This window comes from Aedes albopictus, chromosome 2, assembly GCF_035046485.1.
Source record: "Aedes albopictus strain Foshan chromosome 2, AalbF5, whole genome shotgun sequence".
NCBI lineage: Eukaryota > Metazoa > Arthropoda > Insecta > Diptera > Culicidae > Aedes > Aedes albopictus.
The window spans coordinates 96,012,720-96,030,777 of record NC_085137.1 but is presented as its reverse complement, the minus strand read 5'-3'; the positions used below and the strand labels follow the sequence as shown (position 1 = coordinate 96,030,777).

Here is an 18,058-nt window from a genome sequence, read left to right as displayed (position 1 = left end):
AGAACACATTTTCTCGCAAGTCTGGATGTTAGGCCATAGTGTAAGGTAATAGTAAAATAATAGCCTACAATTGTTTTATATGTACTTACTTCATTGCGTCGATGTTGAACACTACAGATCGTTATCTGTTGAAATGTCTCATGTAGCGGACAAGAAGCTTCTTCATGCGTGGGTGGTTCTCGTTGGAGAAAAGCCGAGCGATCATCATCCGCCGCAGAGAATCATCATCAACGTCGCCGCTATTGATAAATAATGCTGTGTCTCCATCATTGGCAGTGGTCCGGTCGCTCATCTCATTATCATTACCATTTGTATTGTCGTTTCGTATGGCTATGACTGGCATAGGTACCTATGTGGAAAACGAGAGTGAAAATTCAGCTCGTTAGTTTTGGTAGTACGCGAAACCACATTGCTCTGGAGCATCACCATTCAGTCGTGTTCTAGATTCGGTTGCGATCGCGTGGTTTTTCATTGAACCTTCTGACTCATAAACTGACCATTAACGAAGTTGTTGAACCTCGAGGGTGTCCTATATAGCAGGATATTGCCGGAAACGTACTGACAATTTGGCGAGAATGATTCGCGAGTTTAAATGTTGTTTTTGTGTACAAGTCTTGTTAGGTGTTTGGACTGCTGTTGGAAGCTATGGTAAAAAGCAAAAACATGTGTTTAAGTTTTATAAATAGTTGGAAAGTGGAAGTGAAATTTGAAATCCCAAAGAAAATGGGAAAACCTATTATGCACCTTGCCTATAACATTTAAGCATACAATTGACATTCAAAGTGATTGTACCCAGAAATTTTAATACAAGATGCATCATTTCTAGGCGAAATGAAGTTGAGAAATAAAGATTGTATGTGCCACGTAGAATTGGTTAAGGTGCCATTAGACTGTTTGTCGTAATGCCAAATATTTGTCATTGTAGTCCGACATTCATCCAAGGTTGCCATGATTCACGTTGTGTTGGACTTTTGTCGGGCTTGTTTGGACAAATATTCGTCAAGTGTAATAGGGCTTTGCATTGTCTGGATTTTGTATGGGATTTTGATGTTTCTTGGCCTTGTTGTTTACAAATTTTCTGTAAGAGTGAAAGAGAAGGAGAGAATTTCATGCAGTGCCCTATAGGACCTTTACGCACCTAGTATAAATTGCCGATGGACGCAAACTGTCCCATGACAATCAAGAAAATCATGACCAAAGTTTAAAAAAATGCTTCCATTGTTAAGCATATGTGCCAAATCGGGTAGTAAAACTGATCAATTTAAAATTTACAAGCTGCATTCGCATTTTTAGCGATTTTATAGTTCCATTGAATTTCCAATGGAATGTCACGCTTGTGCGTTCATTTTCTAGCATGTGACAATTCGGTGTATGTACAACTTTTTCAAACAGTTTCAGAACATACAGCCTTTTCTTATTTGCCTATCCTAAAGCATTATCATGCATTATCTGCAATAACACACTGCAAAAATCACATTGGACGGATATCCCGAGAAAAGTCTGAGAGAAAACTGGTAACTAATTCTGATATTGGACGTTGCAAATTATGATGTTGGACTTTGTTCGGGTTGTGTCCACCGTAAGCTCGGATTTAACCCTTGGGGACGGATGAGTCGTATTTGCGCAGCAGAGAAAATTGACCTTCACAAACGTGTTCTGAACCAGGAAGGTGAAAATTCCGTCTCCAAAAAGGGTTAAGAGAGGGGAGTGAGTTTGGTTGGCATAAGGGACATGTGCCCCGGTACCCCCGATTCGTTGCATAAGTATTTAGTTCAACAGTCTTTAGAATCAGATCTCAAGTATCAGGTATCAGAAGGCCGGCTCCAGAGGCACGTTATCCTCCATTTGGGACATTTGTGCCATCGCCATAATAATAGCCTACTTCATCATCTACCTGACGGAAAAGGAAGGAAATAAGGATAAGGACTGGGATAAGAACAGGTAGGAAAATAGGAAAAAAATACCCTGGAAGTGGGTACTAATGCATAAGCGTACCACAAAGGGTTCAAACAGCGCCCTGAAAAGGGCACTGTAATAACGCATAAAGTGAAAGAGACCCTATAGCTCTTTACCACAGCGGGTTAAGAACAACAGAATATCCTGAAGATTCAGGTTTCTGAAGTCAGTTTCACTTGATAAGTGTTAACCGAATACTCGGAAACGCAGTTGCGCAAAAACTGGACAATTACATATCAAATGATACGAAGTTCCATAATCGGATTCACAGCTATCACAGGCAAATGAATCAGCTTGCTGAATATTCGCCATGTGATAACTGAGTCGGCAGTGGCCAGTCAATGCTTTGACCAGCATGCTGCAATTCTGCTTAGACAGATTAGTTAGATACTTCGCCACCCGTAGAGATGGCTCAGCACTATACAATTTGGTTTGACGACATGACTCCAAACTATTCCAATATTGTCTGTGTTGAGTGACAGCCCAGGTGTGAATCTGAAGCTTAATCCAACACTTCGATATCGGAATAGCTGGCTCAGGGCCAATGAAGTCATGTGATGCTCCAGAGCGAGCTAACTCATCAGCCAATTCATTTCCAGCGATGGAAGAATGATCAGGTGAACAGCGTTTGCTGAATTCAGCTCCTCGATTTGAGTTCGACAAGCGATAACTATCTTCGACGTGGAGTTGGCCGAAGCAAGTGCTTCAATAGCAGCCAGGCTATCTGAACAGAAGTATATTACTTTGCCCATTACGTGCTTCTGAAGTGCTGAATGCACTCCGCACATAAGAGCAAAGATTTCGGCCTGAAAAACGGTGCAGTGTCTACCAAGTGAGTAAGACTGATACAGCTTTAGCTCACGAGAATAAAAACCAGCACCTGCTCGACCTTCGAGAAGGGAACCATCAGTGTAACATACGATGCCGTCTGAAATACTTCTCTCCAGATAACCAGATGTCCACTCTTCCCGGGAAGGGAATTTCGTGGAAAATGTCCTATATGGAAAATTACAAGCAATTGTAAGATCACTGGAGCAAGGACAGCTTTGTCCCAATTCACCAAAAGTGGAAACAACGAGGTGTGTGTTGAGGTCGAACACCATTACGGTTTCGCTTTTCCGTAAAAAGAACAATAGATGTTTTACTCGGATTAACCGAAAGGCCATATTGGCGACACCAACCCTCAACTACCTGAAGGGCGTTTTGCATCAGGTCGAAAAGGGTGCTGATGCACATACCAACTAACAATGTTAGGTAGTCGTCGGCAAAACCATCAGTAGGAAAACCGTTATTATTGAGAATCCTCAATAGCGTATCTGCTACGAGATTCCACAAAAGCGGTTACAAGACTCCCCCTTGGGGGCATCCACAAACACTCAATTTCCCAATCCATGCTAGACGCAATGTCGAGAAGAGATTATCTGTTTTTGAGCATTTGATGAATCCAATTGGAAATCATTGGAGATATACCATGACTCCGTGCGGCTTCCAATATGGCATCGAAAGGCACGTTGTCAAAGGCACCCTCGATAGATGAACATCACGGATGTGATAACCCACAATGCGTTCTAAGCATTTCAGAAGAAAAGAGGTCAAACTGAAAGGTCTGAAACTCTTTGCTTAATCATACGACGCACGACCCACTTTCGGAATGAACTTCACAGTAATATCCCGCCGAGATTTGGGAATACACCCTGTAGCAAAACTGCAAACAAGTATTTGTTTTTAGAAAAAGTTTGAAATAATCAAATCCCTTCTGAAGCAAAATAGGATAAATCCCATCTGCCCCAGGAGATTTGAAAGGAGCAAAGCTATTGAGTGCCCACTCAATCGATTTTATAGTTACAATACTCCGAGCCGAAGCCAGGGAAAAGACATCAGGTTCATCTGAAAATGTAATATCCACCCATCCAGGGAAGTGTGTGCTGAATAAGCATTCCAGAACTTCCTCATCAGAGGAAGTCAGATCGCCATTTGGAAACCATGTTGGTATCTAGTTCAATAGTCTTTAGAATCAGATCTCATAGATCAGGGGTTCTCAAACTTTTTTAGCTTGCGACCCACTTTTGATCGTTATAGAATTTGGCGACCCATCAGCACGTATTTTCATAAAATACGACATTACAAAAATACTTCATTAGTTATTGAAGGAATTTTTTAGAAATCAATATTATGCTTCTACAGAAACTTAAAAAAATACATTTAAAATGAAAGAAAATTCATTCAATCATTAAGATATAAAAACTACACAATAGTGTAGTTAGTGTAATAGAAGACTTGTCTTGAAATTTTTTATCAGATCCTTCAGAAGAATAAAAAAAACTTATTCTACAAAACTTTGAATAGAATTAAGAAGAATCCTAATTTCCCGAAATATGTAACTCTGACGATTCTCCAAAAGATTATTTGTAAATTAGAAAATGGCATAAGTTAATTAAGACATTTAACACAATATCGCCCAAGCCTTTGCGACCCAACAAAAATTAGCTCACGACCCACCAGTGGTTCGCGACCCATAGTTTGAGAAACGCTGTCATAGATCATCGTCCTGATTGTTCCTGAAACTGTACTTTCAAATAGATGCACAAGTATCGGTTCCCAGTGACTAGCAAGAATTACAGACGCTTTGTCGGGTCAGATCTTCCATAAATTCTCGACTTGGTTATTTTTATTATTGTTATACCTTTACATGTGAAAATTGAAACACTATCACGTAAATAATTATTTTTTCCCTCTAGCGCGGGATAGCTTTGCGATCTGCGACATTTTTTTTCTTTCTTATAACTTTCTAGGCTATTGTAAAACAGCTGCATGAATACTGTTAATCTGCTTATTGAGATGATTCATGAAATTCTGAATGAACTATCAAGCTTGCAATAATTTATTCACATATTTAGCATTACATCAATATTTATAATATGTGAAACTTAATCAACAATAGGAGGCAATCAGTGAAGTACTAGATTGAAAGTAGTGAGCTGGATTTTTGTATGGTGAGATGTTCAATTCTCCATTTTTGCAATGAATTGGTGCAAACAGCGTGGGTTATATGATTTCTTGGCTAATTTGATGCTGTTTGAGCAAAAGTTTGGGTAACTGTGTTGTTGAAGTTGCATGAAATAAATAATACAACAACAAAGTTACCCAAACTTTTGCTCAAACAGCATCAAATTAGTCAAGAAATCATAATACCTACGCTGTTTGAACCATTTCATTGCAGAAATGGAAAATTGAACATCTCACCATACAAAAATCCAGCTCACTACTTTCAATCTAGTACTTCACTGATTGCCTCCTATTCCTCGCCATAACGATCGGTTCGTGGTTGCAGCCCTCCGTCCTAGACCGCGTTTCATATTTGCCAGACCTTCTGCACCTTGCACGCTACCCTCTAGGTCTTCTTGTACCATCCGTAGGGTAAGAAATCAAACTTTGAACTAGTCAAATTGTAATCTTAATTTGAACCATTTCGAAATTCATTAAAACGACGTACTTTTTAGGCAAATATTGTCCCGAAAAAGATGTTTAACAGCTTTCCGCACTATAACCTGACAACATGGACTTTAAAAGCATTGATAAAAGCGTTTTCGTCATGGAAAACAGGCAATTGAAAAATCACTGTGATTTCACCCATTTCCCCCCAGAGAAAGCACATTTTCGGTGCACTCGTACAGCTCATGCATTGTATCGCACGCAATATGTGAATACGTCAAATGAAAGCTTTTATAACATAGAATCGACCAACCGAATAATATTCCGCATTATTTGTCATAAAATTATCAAAATTAAGTAATTCTTACTTGGAGAATGTTATCTTAAGTTGAACCATTTGTGATCTAAATTTGAACTAGTAAACGAGGGCGAGCTTCCAGTGTTGGCCTGCAGACTGCGCTAGTGGTTGTTTTGTTTACTCTTGGGGGATGAAAAATTTCAAATTTAGTTTCCAAGTTTCTGAAGAGTTTAGAACATTCTTAGTTGAAATTCCACTGCCTAATGAAAAATAGTTACGGGAATTAGTAGATCCATGTGTTTTTCTATTGTTCCGCACGAAATTGGCTGTTGTGGGAGATGCTCGAGCTGCTGCCGCCAGTAGTTCAAATTATGATTAAAATTGGTTCAAATTATGATTACGATGGTTCAAATAAAGATTAAAATCATTGTTAACGAATAATCGAATTTTTCAATGAAATTCGGTGCAAATATAAACTTTTTACCACTTAACAGAAAGCTTATACCAGTGGCTTTCATGTACATATGATTTTGCTGTAGTAAATTAATTCCATGTGGGATAAAAAATCACTCAAAATTTGTACTACTTCGGAAAGCCGCAATTTGGTTCAAATTTTGATTACCTACCCTATCTCTTGCGATCAATAGCTTTACAGGAATGTTTTCCGGTAGTCTAACAACATTTTATCAGGTTTGCCACCTTACGGATGCTAGGTTCGCTGTAGATGGTCTTATGCACTCCAAGTAAAACATTTGTCACAGAAGAGTCACGGTAGCGCAGGGTTTTGTTGCAAAAAAGTCACTATGACTTACTTCTTGTGGGGAATCACTGAGCTGTTCAGCAGTCTCTCCCTATACTGCTCGCTCACCGAAGGCGATGGGTCTGCCTTTCGGTTGATGCACAAAGCAGTCAATTAGAATTAGAAGTTTTGTAACCGCCGTGCTGTAAACGTGTCGCTTCTATTATGTAGTATTTTAAGTGTAAATAAAGTCTACGTTTTAATGTGTTCTTGTTTGCTCCTGGGAGTTTAAATACCTACACGATAATGTGTCACGGCCACCCCAAACTCCAGGACGTAGCACTTCTAACACAAATACATACTTACTTGCTAGAAGTAAATCACAGTGGCATGTGCGCAACCAAAATCTGCGCTGCCGTGACTTCTGTGACATGTGTGTTACTTCTTGGGGACCGAGCTCGGCATCCGATGTTCTAACACTTTAGTAACAATTTTTGAAAACGACGTATAATCAATGGTGTAGCATTGATTATACGTCGTTTTCAAAATTTGTTACTGAATTCAAGTGCTTTCATGTCCTCCTCGAGCATAGTCTAGGCCCGTAAGGAACCACCGGGCTTATCAGCGCGTTGTACATGGTGTCTCAACTGACAATGGTATCTGAATAACAGTATTCAGCCATTTTTTTAATCAAGCATAAGAGCGGTTTATCCAACTGTTGTATTTATGGTCAAAACGTTTGTTGGAGCATTTGGTACGAGGATGATTATTTTTTTCGTCCTGGGAGTTGGCTCGTTGTTGTCCGCTGCTTCACAAGTATAAGTAATAGTTCAATTCTTCCAACAGTTTACATCACATAAAACAAAGACTAAATAGATTAAAAAAATGCAATACCCAAAGCATCCTAGCCCAAAGCTAAAAAGCGCAGGTGACGCTTTTCTAAAACAGCTATTTATGCATTCCAGGACTAATTACTTACGATACAAATGGAAGACTTTTGCAATTATTTCAGAATTTGGTGACTTTTACACAATGTATTGATCAGAAATAAGGTACACTGGGGCAAGTTAAAACGCGTGTGGTAAGATGAAACAGCGGGTTACCATGATGGTATCTAGTCACTATACATCATTTGAATTTTGTAACACATAGTTTTTGATTCAAACATCTTTTGATAAAGAAAGAGTTTCTAATTGAATTGAATTCCTTTTCAATACTTCGTGTTTCAACTTTTCTCGGTGTACTTCATAGTATGTTTGCTTCCAAAGCTGCAAACTTTTCGGTTTGTTTTTTTTTTGTGGAGAAGTGAAGGAGGGAAGTTTTTTTTTTGCTTTTTTTCACTCATAGGCCCATTAAAACCCCGTAAGAAGAAAGAGTGTTTCCCACCTTCGTAGTCGTGAATTATAATGAGGCACCCGTCGGTACTATATAAATGTTGTTATTTCATAACGAAGAGTTTATAAACTATAGTTCTCGAAATATGTGCATCTGGGCTTCTGGTGCAATGCTGAACTGGGATTCTAAGACCTTTGTCGTAGACATGGTTAAATCTGATTGATTGTAAGGCCGATACAAATATTTAATTTGTTTTATGTCACCCCCCCCCCCCCCCCCCCCCTTCAAAAATCCCAAAATATTGAAGGGGCGAAAAAAAACATGGCTGCCCATGACTCCATTTTCAATAGAACAAATGTTAACAAGCAGCTATTTTTCAATAGTTGAAAAATATTTTTTCAATAGTTGCATTAATTTGTAATTTTTCAATAGTTTTTTTTTGTTTGTTCCTTATTTATTTTTGTCCCTCCCCTCGTACCCGGCGAGAGGCCTCGGACATAAAAGAAAAATAATATTTGCATCGGCCTAATGTATTTCTTTTTTCAACTATAGCGCACTCGATCATAGAAAGTGAGTCTGCAGGGGGAAGCAATGTAGCTGCCTACCGCACTGGAACGCCCATCACGGGGCAGGAATCGAAATCCTTCTACAGAATAAGCTGTCCAGGTCTGAGTGAATGTGTACCTTTGGAGGAATGTCCAGAACTGTTGCTTGAAACGGCCCGCCAATGTTACCGGGGTGACTTTTCTCTGTCCTGTGGGGTCAACGAACTGGAGCCACATGTATGCTGTTCACGGCAGCAGCAGCAGCAGATCCCACAGCCGGGTGGATTCAACGACCGAAATACCGATGTCGGATGCGGAAAAAGCATCGTCCAAGGCGACTACTACCACGGCCTGGGGGCATACCCCTTTGTGGCACGGGTCGGATTCAAAAGTGAGTACGAACGAACAGACTATTTGATGATTGTTATGTGTAACGATCAGAGAGCAAATGTGCGCCTATGCTTTCATCGTAAGTTAACAAATGGAAGGTCGAAGTGGGTTTTTAGTAGAACCGCGTAATGGACAGTGCAAGCGATTATGCAAATGAGCTTCAGAGTTGACGCGCGTTTAATTGCCGTTTTACAACTGTTCTTTTGCTATTGTCTCGAACTAGGAAAATCATTGAACACATGTTTCACTGTCAGCTTGTAATTTTTCGTTCTTGCTATCAATTTTTGAATGTGTTGTTAGCTTTCACTATTTTGCTATGTGGGTTTTGAATTCTTATCGATCATTTTTGGTACCTCTTGCATCGTTCAAAATTCCAAATTATTAATTTTCACCAATATCACTGAAGCGACTACTATGACTTTTTTTGTTTATCACTGTATCTATTAGGTTTAAACTTTTACTAAATTCTCAAAAATTGAAGAGTTTTGTTTATCTTTTAAATTTAAGATTTTAAATTTAATATCTCAACATAAAATTAAATAAACGGTTGAGAAATGTCGTAGATACTGCTATTCAATGTTGACCAATATTAAGAAATATTGGTGAATGTCTACATAGTACAACATTCATTACACAATTGAAGAATGACTGAGTAATATGAATATGATCGCAGTACTAATCCAAATTACCATATTATCATTGACTAAGCAAAGGTATTGTACCATTTGGGCGGGTGTTCCTATTTTGGGTACACAAATAACGTAACACTATAGGTGAAGGGGGGGGTGGGGGTAGCGTTACAGCACATACACATTTTTTTGGCTTTTCATACAAAGAGCGTTACAGGGGGGAGGAGGTCTGAAATGGCAAATTTTTGCGTTACGTAATAAGTGTACCATGCCATATATGCCATCTATTTGACTTTCATAAATTTAAAAAAAAATGTAATTTCTTCAGTGGCGGCAACAGATAAATCCATGCAAATAATAATAAGTGCTCTTTCCTATCAGATACAAAAACGGGGTCATTCATTTACCCTTGCTCTGGATCCATCATCGCCCGACAGATCATCCTAACATCGGCACACTGTGCTCTAGCCAAAGCCGATAGCCATCGATTGTAAGTACAAACAACGCTTTGCGGTGTAGTATATGTATATAGTTATAAATTGTCATTACTAGCTTGCGCAATACCGTGATAAAACTCGGTATAATTGTGGCAATTCAGTCATATGGAAAATTTGCGATCATTGCTACAGTTTCAAGGTTGATGCGGATTTAAATATACACGTTCAAGTTCCCGAGCTCCATCATCTGAGAGGATGGGTGAGGGTGGATCAAATCTAGTCAACTGATGCCATCGAAACGAATGTTCTTTCCCGTCGTGCCCTAATGCCCACCTTCATTCCAGATCATCCGTCCGAATTGGGGACTACGATACACGCACGGACCCGGACTGCGGAAATACCGGATTTTGTGCACCGGCGGCCATCAATCACGCCGTTAGTCAGATCATTGTCCACCCGGACTATGTGGATGGCCAGTATCACCATGACATAGCACTACTTGTGCTCAAAACGCCGATCAATTACACAGGTAACGAAAACGTTTAACTTTTCTAAAAATAAAAAAAAACGCCTCGTTCCGGGTTCGAAATTCACACGGAAGTTGGAACTTTGCACCGTACAAAGTCGATGACCGTGAAAGCATGTTTTGTCAACGTGGAACACAAACCGACGAACATGGAAATCGCACCGAAACCCCTAATTATAGGGCTCTCTAGCTGACTATCATAGTTTGCTCAAATTTCTATGAATGGGTCATGCTCTGCTCATAGATACATGTACGTTTCATGGTGCATGTACGAACATATAACTAAACGCTCACAAGCCCTTTCCTGATCTGCGTTGAAAAAAAAACATTTAGCATAAGGGAGCGTCCATAAATTACGTCACGCAAAAATCAACCATTTCCAACCCCCCCCCCCCCCCTCCCCCCCTATGTCACACTTTTTGTATGAGACCTCTCAAATTTTTGTATGCACGCTAAGAAAATGTTACTCTAAAATGAGTAAGATTCACACAAAACTGAGCTAAACTGGAACAGCTCAAAAAATGAGTAAATTGCATTTCCAGCGATAGCGCTGGACCAAGTGCAAAAATTCAACTGATTTAAGCCGTATAATATTCTTCGCATCATCAAGAATATTATACGGCTTAAACTGATGAGATTTTCGCACTTTGGCCAGCGCTATCGCTGGAAAAAAAATTTACTCAATTTTGAGTTGTCCCACTTTAGCTCGAAAATGAGTGAATTTTCTGACCGTGTGGGTCGTCACATTTTGCTGAACCCCCTCCTCCTTCAAAGCGTGACGAAATTTGTGGACGTTCCCTAACCGAATCAATTAATTGGTGCAAATTTGAATTAGAATCTTGAAACCCTTCTGGAAATATAAGTTTGATGAACAACTACAACATAAGACATGTTCTGGTCAGTTATGTTATGATTTATTCAAGTTTGTAGAAATGCCAGGTTTTTTTTATTATTTATGTGTAGGGTATGTGTGCCATCAGTAATCTCACGCTCCCATATTCATCCTATTCGAAAACAAGCGATTACGGCACCGATTGATTCCGTTCTTTGTGTTTACCTGGGTGCTCACTTCTAACAAAAAATACAAAAATAAGAAACAAAACAAACAGCGCTCCAATCCCTTATTTTTTGTAGGATGAAAATGGGAGCCACATGCTTAATAAGGGAACCAATACCCTATTTCAACTTAATTGCCAATTCTACCCTAATGTCAGAGTTCTCACTTTAACAATTTCAATGGTCCATTTTACGGGCCGATTTTATGAATGAAAATTTGACAGGAGGTGGCGTCCTAACCCGTGAAAATCAATATCATCATCAACATTGTTGTCACTTCATAAAATGACTCATAAAGCCCTCACTTCAGGTGACATGAAGCATCACTAAGCTTCCATTGATTGATGCACCAAGCGAAAAGAAGAAGTTTTGACATCCAAGCGGTGTGCCGTCGATGAGATCCTCGTCGTTGATTGGTCGATGAATGTAAACGGCACACCGCTTGGATGTCAAACTGCTTCTTCTTATCGCTTGGTGCATCAATCAATAGCAATCATTGACTTTGCGCTTTTCAATGATAGTTCACGTCACGTTTTTTAAATGATAAAAAACGAAGGATTCTGCAGCCAAGCAGCACACTCATTGCGGCCGGCCTACTAGGTAGAATTTTCCTCCCGCGGTGTTCTCATAGAGAGCAGAGAGAAGCATTATTTGAAAAGATTTATCCCTCTAATACCGAACCCCGCCTATTGACGGGGTATAGTTTGAGCATTTTTGTATTTTTTTCTTTCCTGGGCAATCAAAATTTTTATATTTTTGGCTAATATTCAGGACTGTTCTTTGTATCTCAAAAAGGTTTTTGGTGTCTTTCAAAGTATTTGTACAATTTTAAAAATCATTGGTAAATTGATGTTATGGCCATTTTTTAGATGTTATTAGGGGGATTCACTTAACAGCGTAAACTGATTAAACGTCGCGATCACCAAGGCAATCTTTGATTATTTCATTCGCAAAATCATGAAACATTTCAAATAAGCAGAAAATCATGGCTTACACAGCAATTTAATCTGTTTAGTGAGTACCCCTATTGTTTCTTTTGTATTTAACCGCAAAAATAAACAAATTTTATTTTTCCCCCAATCACGCTATTATAGTAAAAGTGAATAATGGAGTTGGATACACTCTAAAATTATTTTGCTCAGAAATACATGAACAATAAAATTTTCCACAAAAAAAAAATTATATAGAAAATATTTGAACAATAACCATAAAATCTCAATTTTTTTTCAACTTAAAAATTTGGTTGGTATGCGAAATAGGCTTCCAGGAAAAATATAAAAGTGTAGGGATGTCCAAAAACAAAAGTTAGAAAAATCGAAAACCAATATTGACAAAATTGTTAAGGTGAATATATAACGAAGCCACACCTCAAACTTTCAAGAGCACAAATCTGAAGAACCGAAAGTCGGTTTGTGCTGAAAAGTTGATCGTTTCGTAACCCGCTGATGGTGACCAATCGATCAACTTTTCAGGGCAAACTAACATTCGGTTTTTCAGATTTGTGCTCTTGGGAATTTGAGGTGTGGCTTCGTTTTATATTCACCTTAAATTCAACAGGATCACTTTCCAAAACATGTTTAAATCGATTTTATATGACGAAAAATGATGTTTAGATCAAAATCAAAAAAGAGGGTTAAAGTCACATTTTATTGAATAACAATTATTCTGTAGGTTTTACTTAACTGGTGTCTTCAATAATTTGAAAGATGCAATGTAAGCTGTATGAATCCGCATCGGTTTCATTTGCAAGGCAACATGGCTAAAAAACTTCAACTTGTGGAAATAAAAGTTTGACTTCTCCATAGTTATTCCCATATAAATTTTAAAGGGCATGTGCTCAGTCAAATTTGATCCGAATGATCTCAGGATAATCAGATCCTAATAGGATAATCCAGGGTGGCCAGTGAATTTCAGATTTTGATTTCCCGGTTTTCTCCCGGTTTTTTCCCGATATTTTCATTTTTTTCCCGGTTTTACTTGTTTGTTTACTTGTGTTGAATAAAATAATCCCTATCGGTTCAGGAGCTGTTCCAGGATAAATTTCAGAACTAACATATGTTTGAATTTTCAATTAAACTCCTGGGTGAACTTTAAGAGATTCTTTTGGGTAAAATTCAGAAATAATCTCTTAGGAATTTTAATTCCTGATGACATTTTTTGCAATGATAATGAAACATAGGTTTCTGTAAAAACTGTACATGTACATTTTTGCAACTGTAAAGTACTTTCACATTTCTTCTCATTTTTAGTTTGAACGTCAAAACATCATTTCCACTAGAATTGATACAGTATGCCTGACACTTGTGTTAAATTTTTGAAGATGTTTCATATCAACTTAATTTAAACAACATGTTCAGATTCACAAAGGCTTCTTTGAAAAATATTCAAACTTTTGACGGAAAGCAATTATATTACAGAAATTCTTGCATGAATCGCCCAAGAAACCGTTTTTCTTCGCAGTACGCAATTGCGAAGGAATGACAATTCAAATGGCTGTCACTGTGGAATTTATACTCCAGGAATTGGTCTAAAACTTTCTTGAGCGATTCCTTTTGAACACGAAACTGGCCTTATTGCTGAATTCCTTTGAGCAATCGTTAATTCCTTTTAACAATTTTACATTTTTTTTCAGAAAGCCTATAGGCTTTATTGTTTTGTGTTCGTCTCTCATGTTCCATATAATAACATTATTTGTTTTAGTAACACTTGCCAAAAAAACTGCTTAGAATTACGTTTGGCCAAGTAAAAATACTCATTCTAGGTTTCAGTTTAGTTGTACATAACTGTTGTTAAAATTTAGCCAACGACAACGTCCTATTTACTCCATTTAGTCTGTCTTTCGTCAATTCCTTGTTGCTGTTGTTAAAATACATTTCCCACAATTTCAATTTGATGTAGGCAAGTGAAAAGAAACATGTGAGTGCCCTTGTTAGTTTTTGTAGCATTATTGTATTTTGGTGACATCGATACAAGACTAATTCAGGAGAAAGATTGCCCTTTACTAAAGTTTACTGAAACCCTTTACATTATTACGCAGGAATTATAAATTATTGTTTCTTCTTGATTTGCTGAAAACTAAGAATAAAAACAGTTATAACTTTTAAAATGACTTAACAGATCGACTTCAGCAACCGATATTATGATTTTAAAATTCTCAACATCTAAATGTAACGCAAGTCGTATTTTCAATAAAATATATCGAAATATTGCAACTTCTGTTAAACCAGCAACAAGCTTGGCATTACAGATTATTTTCATGGATGATAAAAAAGTGATTAATAATTAGAAATAATAGAGCAGTATGGAATTATACCTGGAAATGCAAAATTTTCCCGGTGGCAATCTGAATTCCCGAATATTTCCCGGTTTTTTCCCGGTGATTCCGAATTCCCGGCTTTTTCCCGGTTCTCCCGGTTTTCCCGGTTCGCTGGCCACCCTGTCAGAACCTAAATTGGCATCGATTAAGCCTAGGGGAGCGAAAATTTCAAAATTTGCATCGGTCTAATGAGCATATAGGGTCGTAATACTTTTTCAAACGAATATTTGCTTTGGTGGATGCAATTTATCACTTTGATATTTCGAATATGATATCCTCGGTGCTCTTCAGAATCTTTCGATACTTCTTCAGCCTTCTCTGAGCAAAAAAAAACTTCGGAACACGCACCTTTTAAAGCTCTAGACGTTCTTGAACCATTTTACCAAGACCAAATTTGATATTTTAAGATCAATGAAATAGCTTACTGCTATTGGTTGGATCTTATCAAGAGTTAAATGTGCTATGATGATGATGTTCCAGGAGTAAAATTGAGATATTATTTTCAGTACTTTTACCTCTTATCTCAAACAAACAAATATTACTTTTTGATCTCCATATCAAAATATGCTATTCTTGAGCTTTTTTACTCTGCTCGGGTTTGTACCTGTTTTTTTGGATTCCAACTGATGTCTACTTTAGCCTCCTTCCGAATGGTACACTAGTTATCAGTTAAACTTGTAATACTCTGTAGTTTCAAGTTTCATTGACCAAATTAGTTGAAAATCGATAAATATCAATTAAGTTTAAGGTGAATATATAACGAAGCCACACCTCGAATTTTCAAGAGCACAAATCTGAAGAACCGAATGTCGGTTTGAGCTGAAAAGTTGATCGATTGGTCACCACCAGCCCTCGAGCAGTCGCGTCTTCGACTACCTAAGCGACACCACACGCACGCTGTGTGCCACAAGCGTGCATTTTCTATGATGCGTGTACACAGTACACGACGCGACCGCTCCCGGGTTATAATCGTTGACGTTAGAAAAAAAAAAAAAAAAACAAAAATCACAAAATTGACTTATTGTGGCTTCTATGGTAAATTAAATTGACTGAAATTCGTAAAATATCGTCTCCGGATAGGCGATCTTAAACCTAATCTTCTAGGATAACTGAAACAGGAGACATCAAAGTATGTTTCGGTATATTTGGCCCATCTAGCCGAAGCGGAAAACAGGCGGGTATTCAGCTAGGCCATGCTAAATGGTGGCAGGTTCGATACCCGGTCGGCCCAAGGGCTTATCGTAATGGAAATATCATTAAATAACTTTGGCATAGAGTATATTCGTGTTTGACACACGATATACACATGCAAAATGGCTATTATTGGCAGATACTAACTGTGGAAGATCACTATAGAACACTAAGCTGAGAAGCAGCATTTATCTCAGTGAGGACGTTACGCCAAGAGAAGAAAAATACCACAAGTAATTCTGAGCCCAAAAAAAAAGAAATGGCACATGAAAGCATGAACTTGGTGGTCTAGTACCTAGTTACCACTTTTAATTTGTACACAGAAGGTTCTGGGCTCAATCCCTGACGCGTATATAAAGTTCACCACAATTTCACTGTTATCTGTATGTAAGTTATGTTGCTATCTGTACCCGGGTAGAGGTGAATGGCAAACCTAAAACAAAAGAATAACAAATTTTATTGCCATAACTTCATGAACAGCTTAAACAACATGTCAATAGCATAATATGAAATTATATCAAAATATGCCTTTAGCTTGTCATTTATCATATTTGGAAGAATAACTACTACATGTTTTCTTTTGCTATCATAACAAATTTTGCAATTGGTAAGACATTGTTGACCTCTTACGAGTTTGTTTAATCATCGCAGTGTTGGCACTTATGAAGAACTACATAATGACAAAATTTGAATTTTGGTTATTCTAATGGTAACTTTTGATATTTTTTGGTTGACAGGCGAATAACTAATTTTGATATTGTTCTGTTTTCAATAACTCAATAATGGTGTCAAAGAAGCAAATAACCAAAAAACATTGGAGAATATGATGCCGTTCTGAAAAATCCAACTTATTACGTATATTAGGGTGTTCCAGAACAAAATCTATCAAAAAATCAACTTTTTAAGGTTTGTGATTACAAATGTAATAATTACACATGTTTCCTTCAATTTTATTGGCACACGTTGTTCGGAGAAGTTGTAGCAAACATATATAGCTTTCAATTTCTGCCAAAAGAATTAAGTTTTGACATTTTTTAGTGTAGTTATGATTTTTTGAAGTTCAAAAATAGTCGAAAAACACAAAATTGATTTGATGCACCTCTTAATTTCAATGGATTTGGCTGAAATTTTGACCAGTTACTTCTTTTAGGATGCCAATCGAAATATGGGGGTGGACTTGAGAATCAGAGAACATTTTTGAAAAGCTGGATAGGCCTACTAAAGAATGTTTAAAACAATATGTCACTTTTTTGTATATCCACGTCGTCCATCTGGGAAAATTATTGAAAAATTCAAAAAAAAATATATATAGTACGGTTGAAAACGGTACTTACCCATCTTGCCCCCTGACCCATCTTGCCTCTACATAGGTATCATACTTTCTGGACATCTCATGATTTTTTTTCCTTTCTTGCTATCATGGTACACCCCCATCACCCCACCTGTAGTGGCAGCGCAACCCGTATGTTTACACAGACGCCGACAAGACTTGACCGTGGGAAGGCGCGTACAAATCATTGGCTGGGGTAAGCTATCGACCAGTGGAACCAAATCGCCCGAACTGCAATCGCTGGAAGTTCCTCTGACCTCATGGGATCAATGCGTGCGGGCGTACTCGGCCACGGGTGCCCTACAATCTACCAAGTCCATCGAAGGCGAGTGGATGTGCGCCGGTGGTGAAGGTCGCGATGCCTGCCTCGGCTTTGGGGGAGCCCCGCTGATCATAAAAGAACGCGGACGATATGCCCAGATTGGAATCATGTCATTTGGAGCGGAAACGTGCGGCGCGCTCAACATGCCTAGCGTGTACACCTCGATTGCGCATTACGCGCACTGGATCGAGTCCAACTCGCCGACGACCTTTGTGTGAAATACATAGGTAAATCGCCCTAATCGGGCAGGAAACGCCAATTAGGTAGTCATAATGCAATTTTTGTTGTATGTTAGGTTATATTTTTATGTGCAAAATGTGTAACAATAAAGTGCTAATCTCACGATCACCTGGAACAGATGAGCGTGCCGTAAACGAGAAGAAGCGTGGTGTTAGGTTTGTGCAGTTTTTATTCAAATAGACGTCTATCATAATGAGTAAAGAGAGATGAATAACGTTTGGCGCACGTAACGTCAATGCTATTGGAATGATTCCCTGAAAACCTGTTTGTTCTGGATAAGCATACCCATCCCATGAGTGTTGAAGTTGAGAAAGCC

General features: G+C 38.3%; 1 protein-coding gene across 1 annotated transcript; it reads left to right on the top strand.

The window, feature by feature from the left end:
• The first annotated feature begins 398 nt into the window (after positions 1-398).
• Positions 399-17,884, top strand: LOC109402100 (venom protease). Its single transcript, XM_019674721.3, has 5 exons — positions 399-648; positions 8,313-8,696; positions 9,706-9,814; positions 10,106-10,290; positions 17,299-17,884. The coding sequence occupies exons 1-5, from the start codon at positions 576-578 to the stop codon at positions 17,718-17,720; spliced, it is 1,173 nt and encodes a 390-aa protein (XP_019530266.3). The 5' UTR covers positions 399-575; the 3' UTR covers positions 17,721-17,884.
• Positions 17,885-18,058: the final 174 nt, after the last annotated feature.

Excerpts from the sequence above, each read along its gene's own strand:
- LOC109402100 (XM_019674721.3), top strand. The coding sequence starts at position 576 with ATGATTCGCGAGTTTAAATGTTGTTTTTGTGTACAAGTCTTGTTAGGT. Across the intron at positions 649-8,312 it reads GACTGCTGTTGGAAGCTATG|CGCACTCGATCATAGAAAGT; the intron begins GTAAAAAGCAAA and ends TTTCAACTATAG. Across the intron at positions 8,697-9,705 it reads GGCACGGGTCGGATTCAAAA|ATACAAAAACGGGGTCATTC; the intron begins GTGAGTACGAAC and ends CTTTCCTATCAG.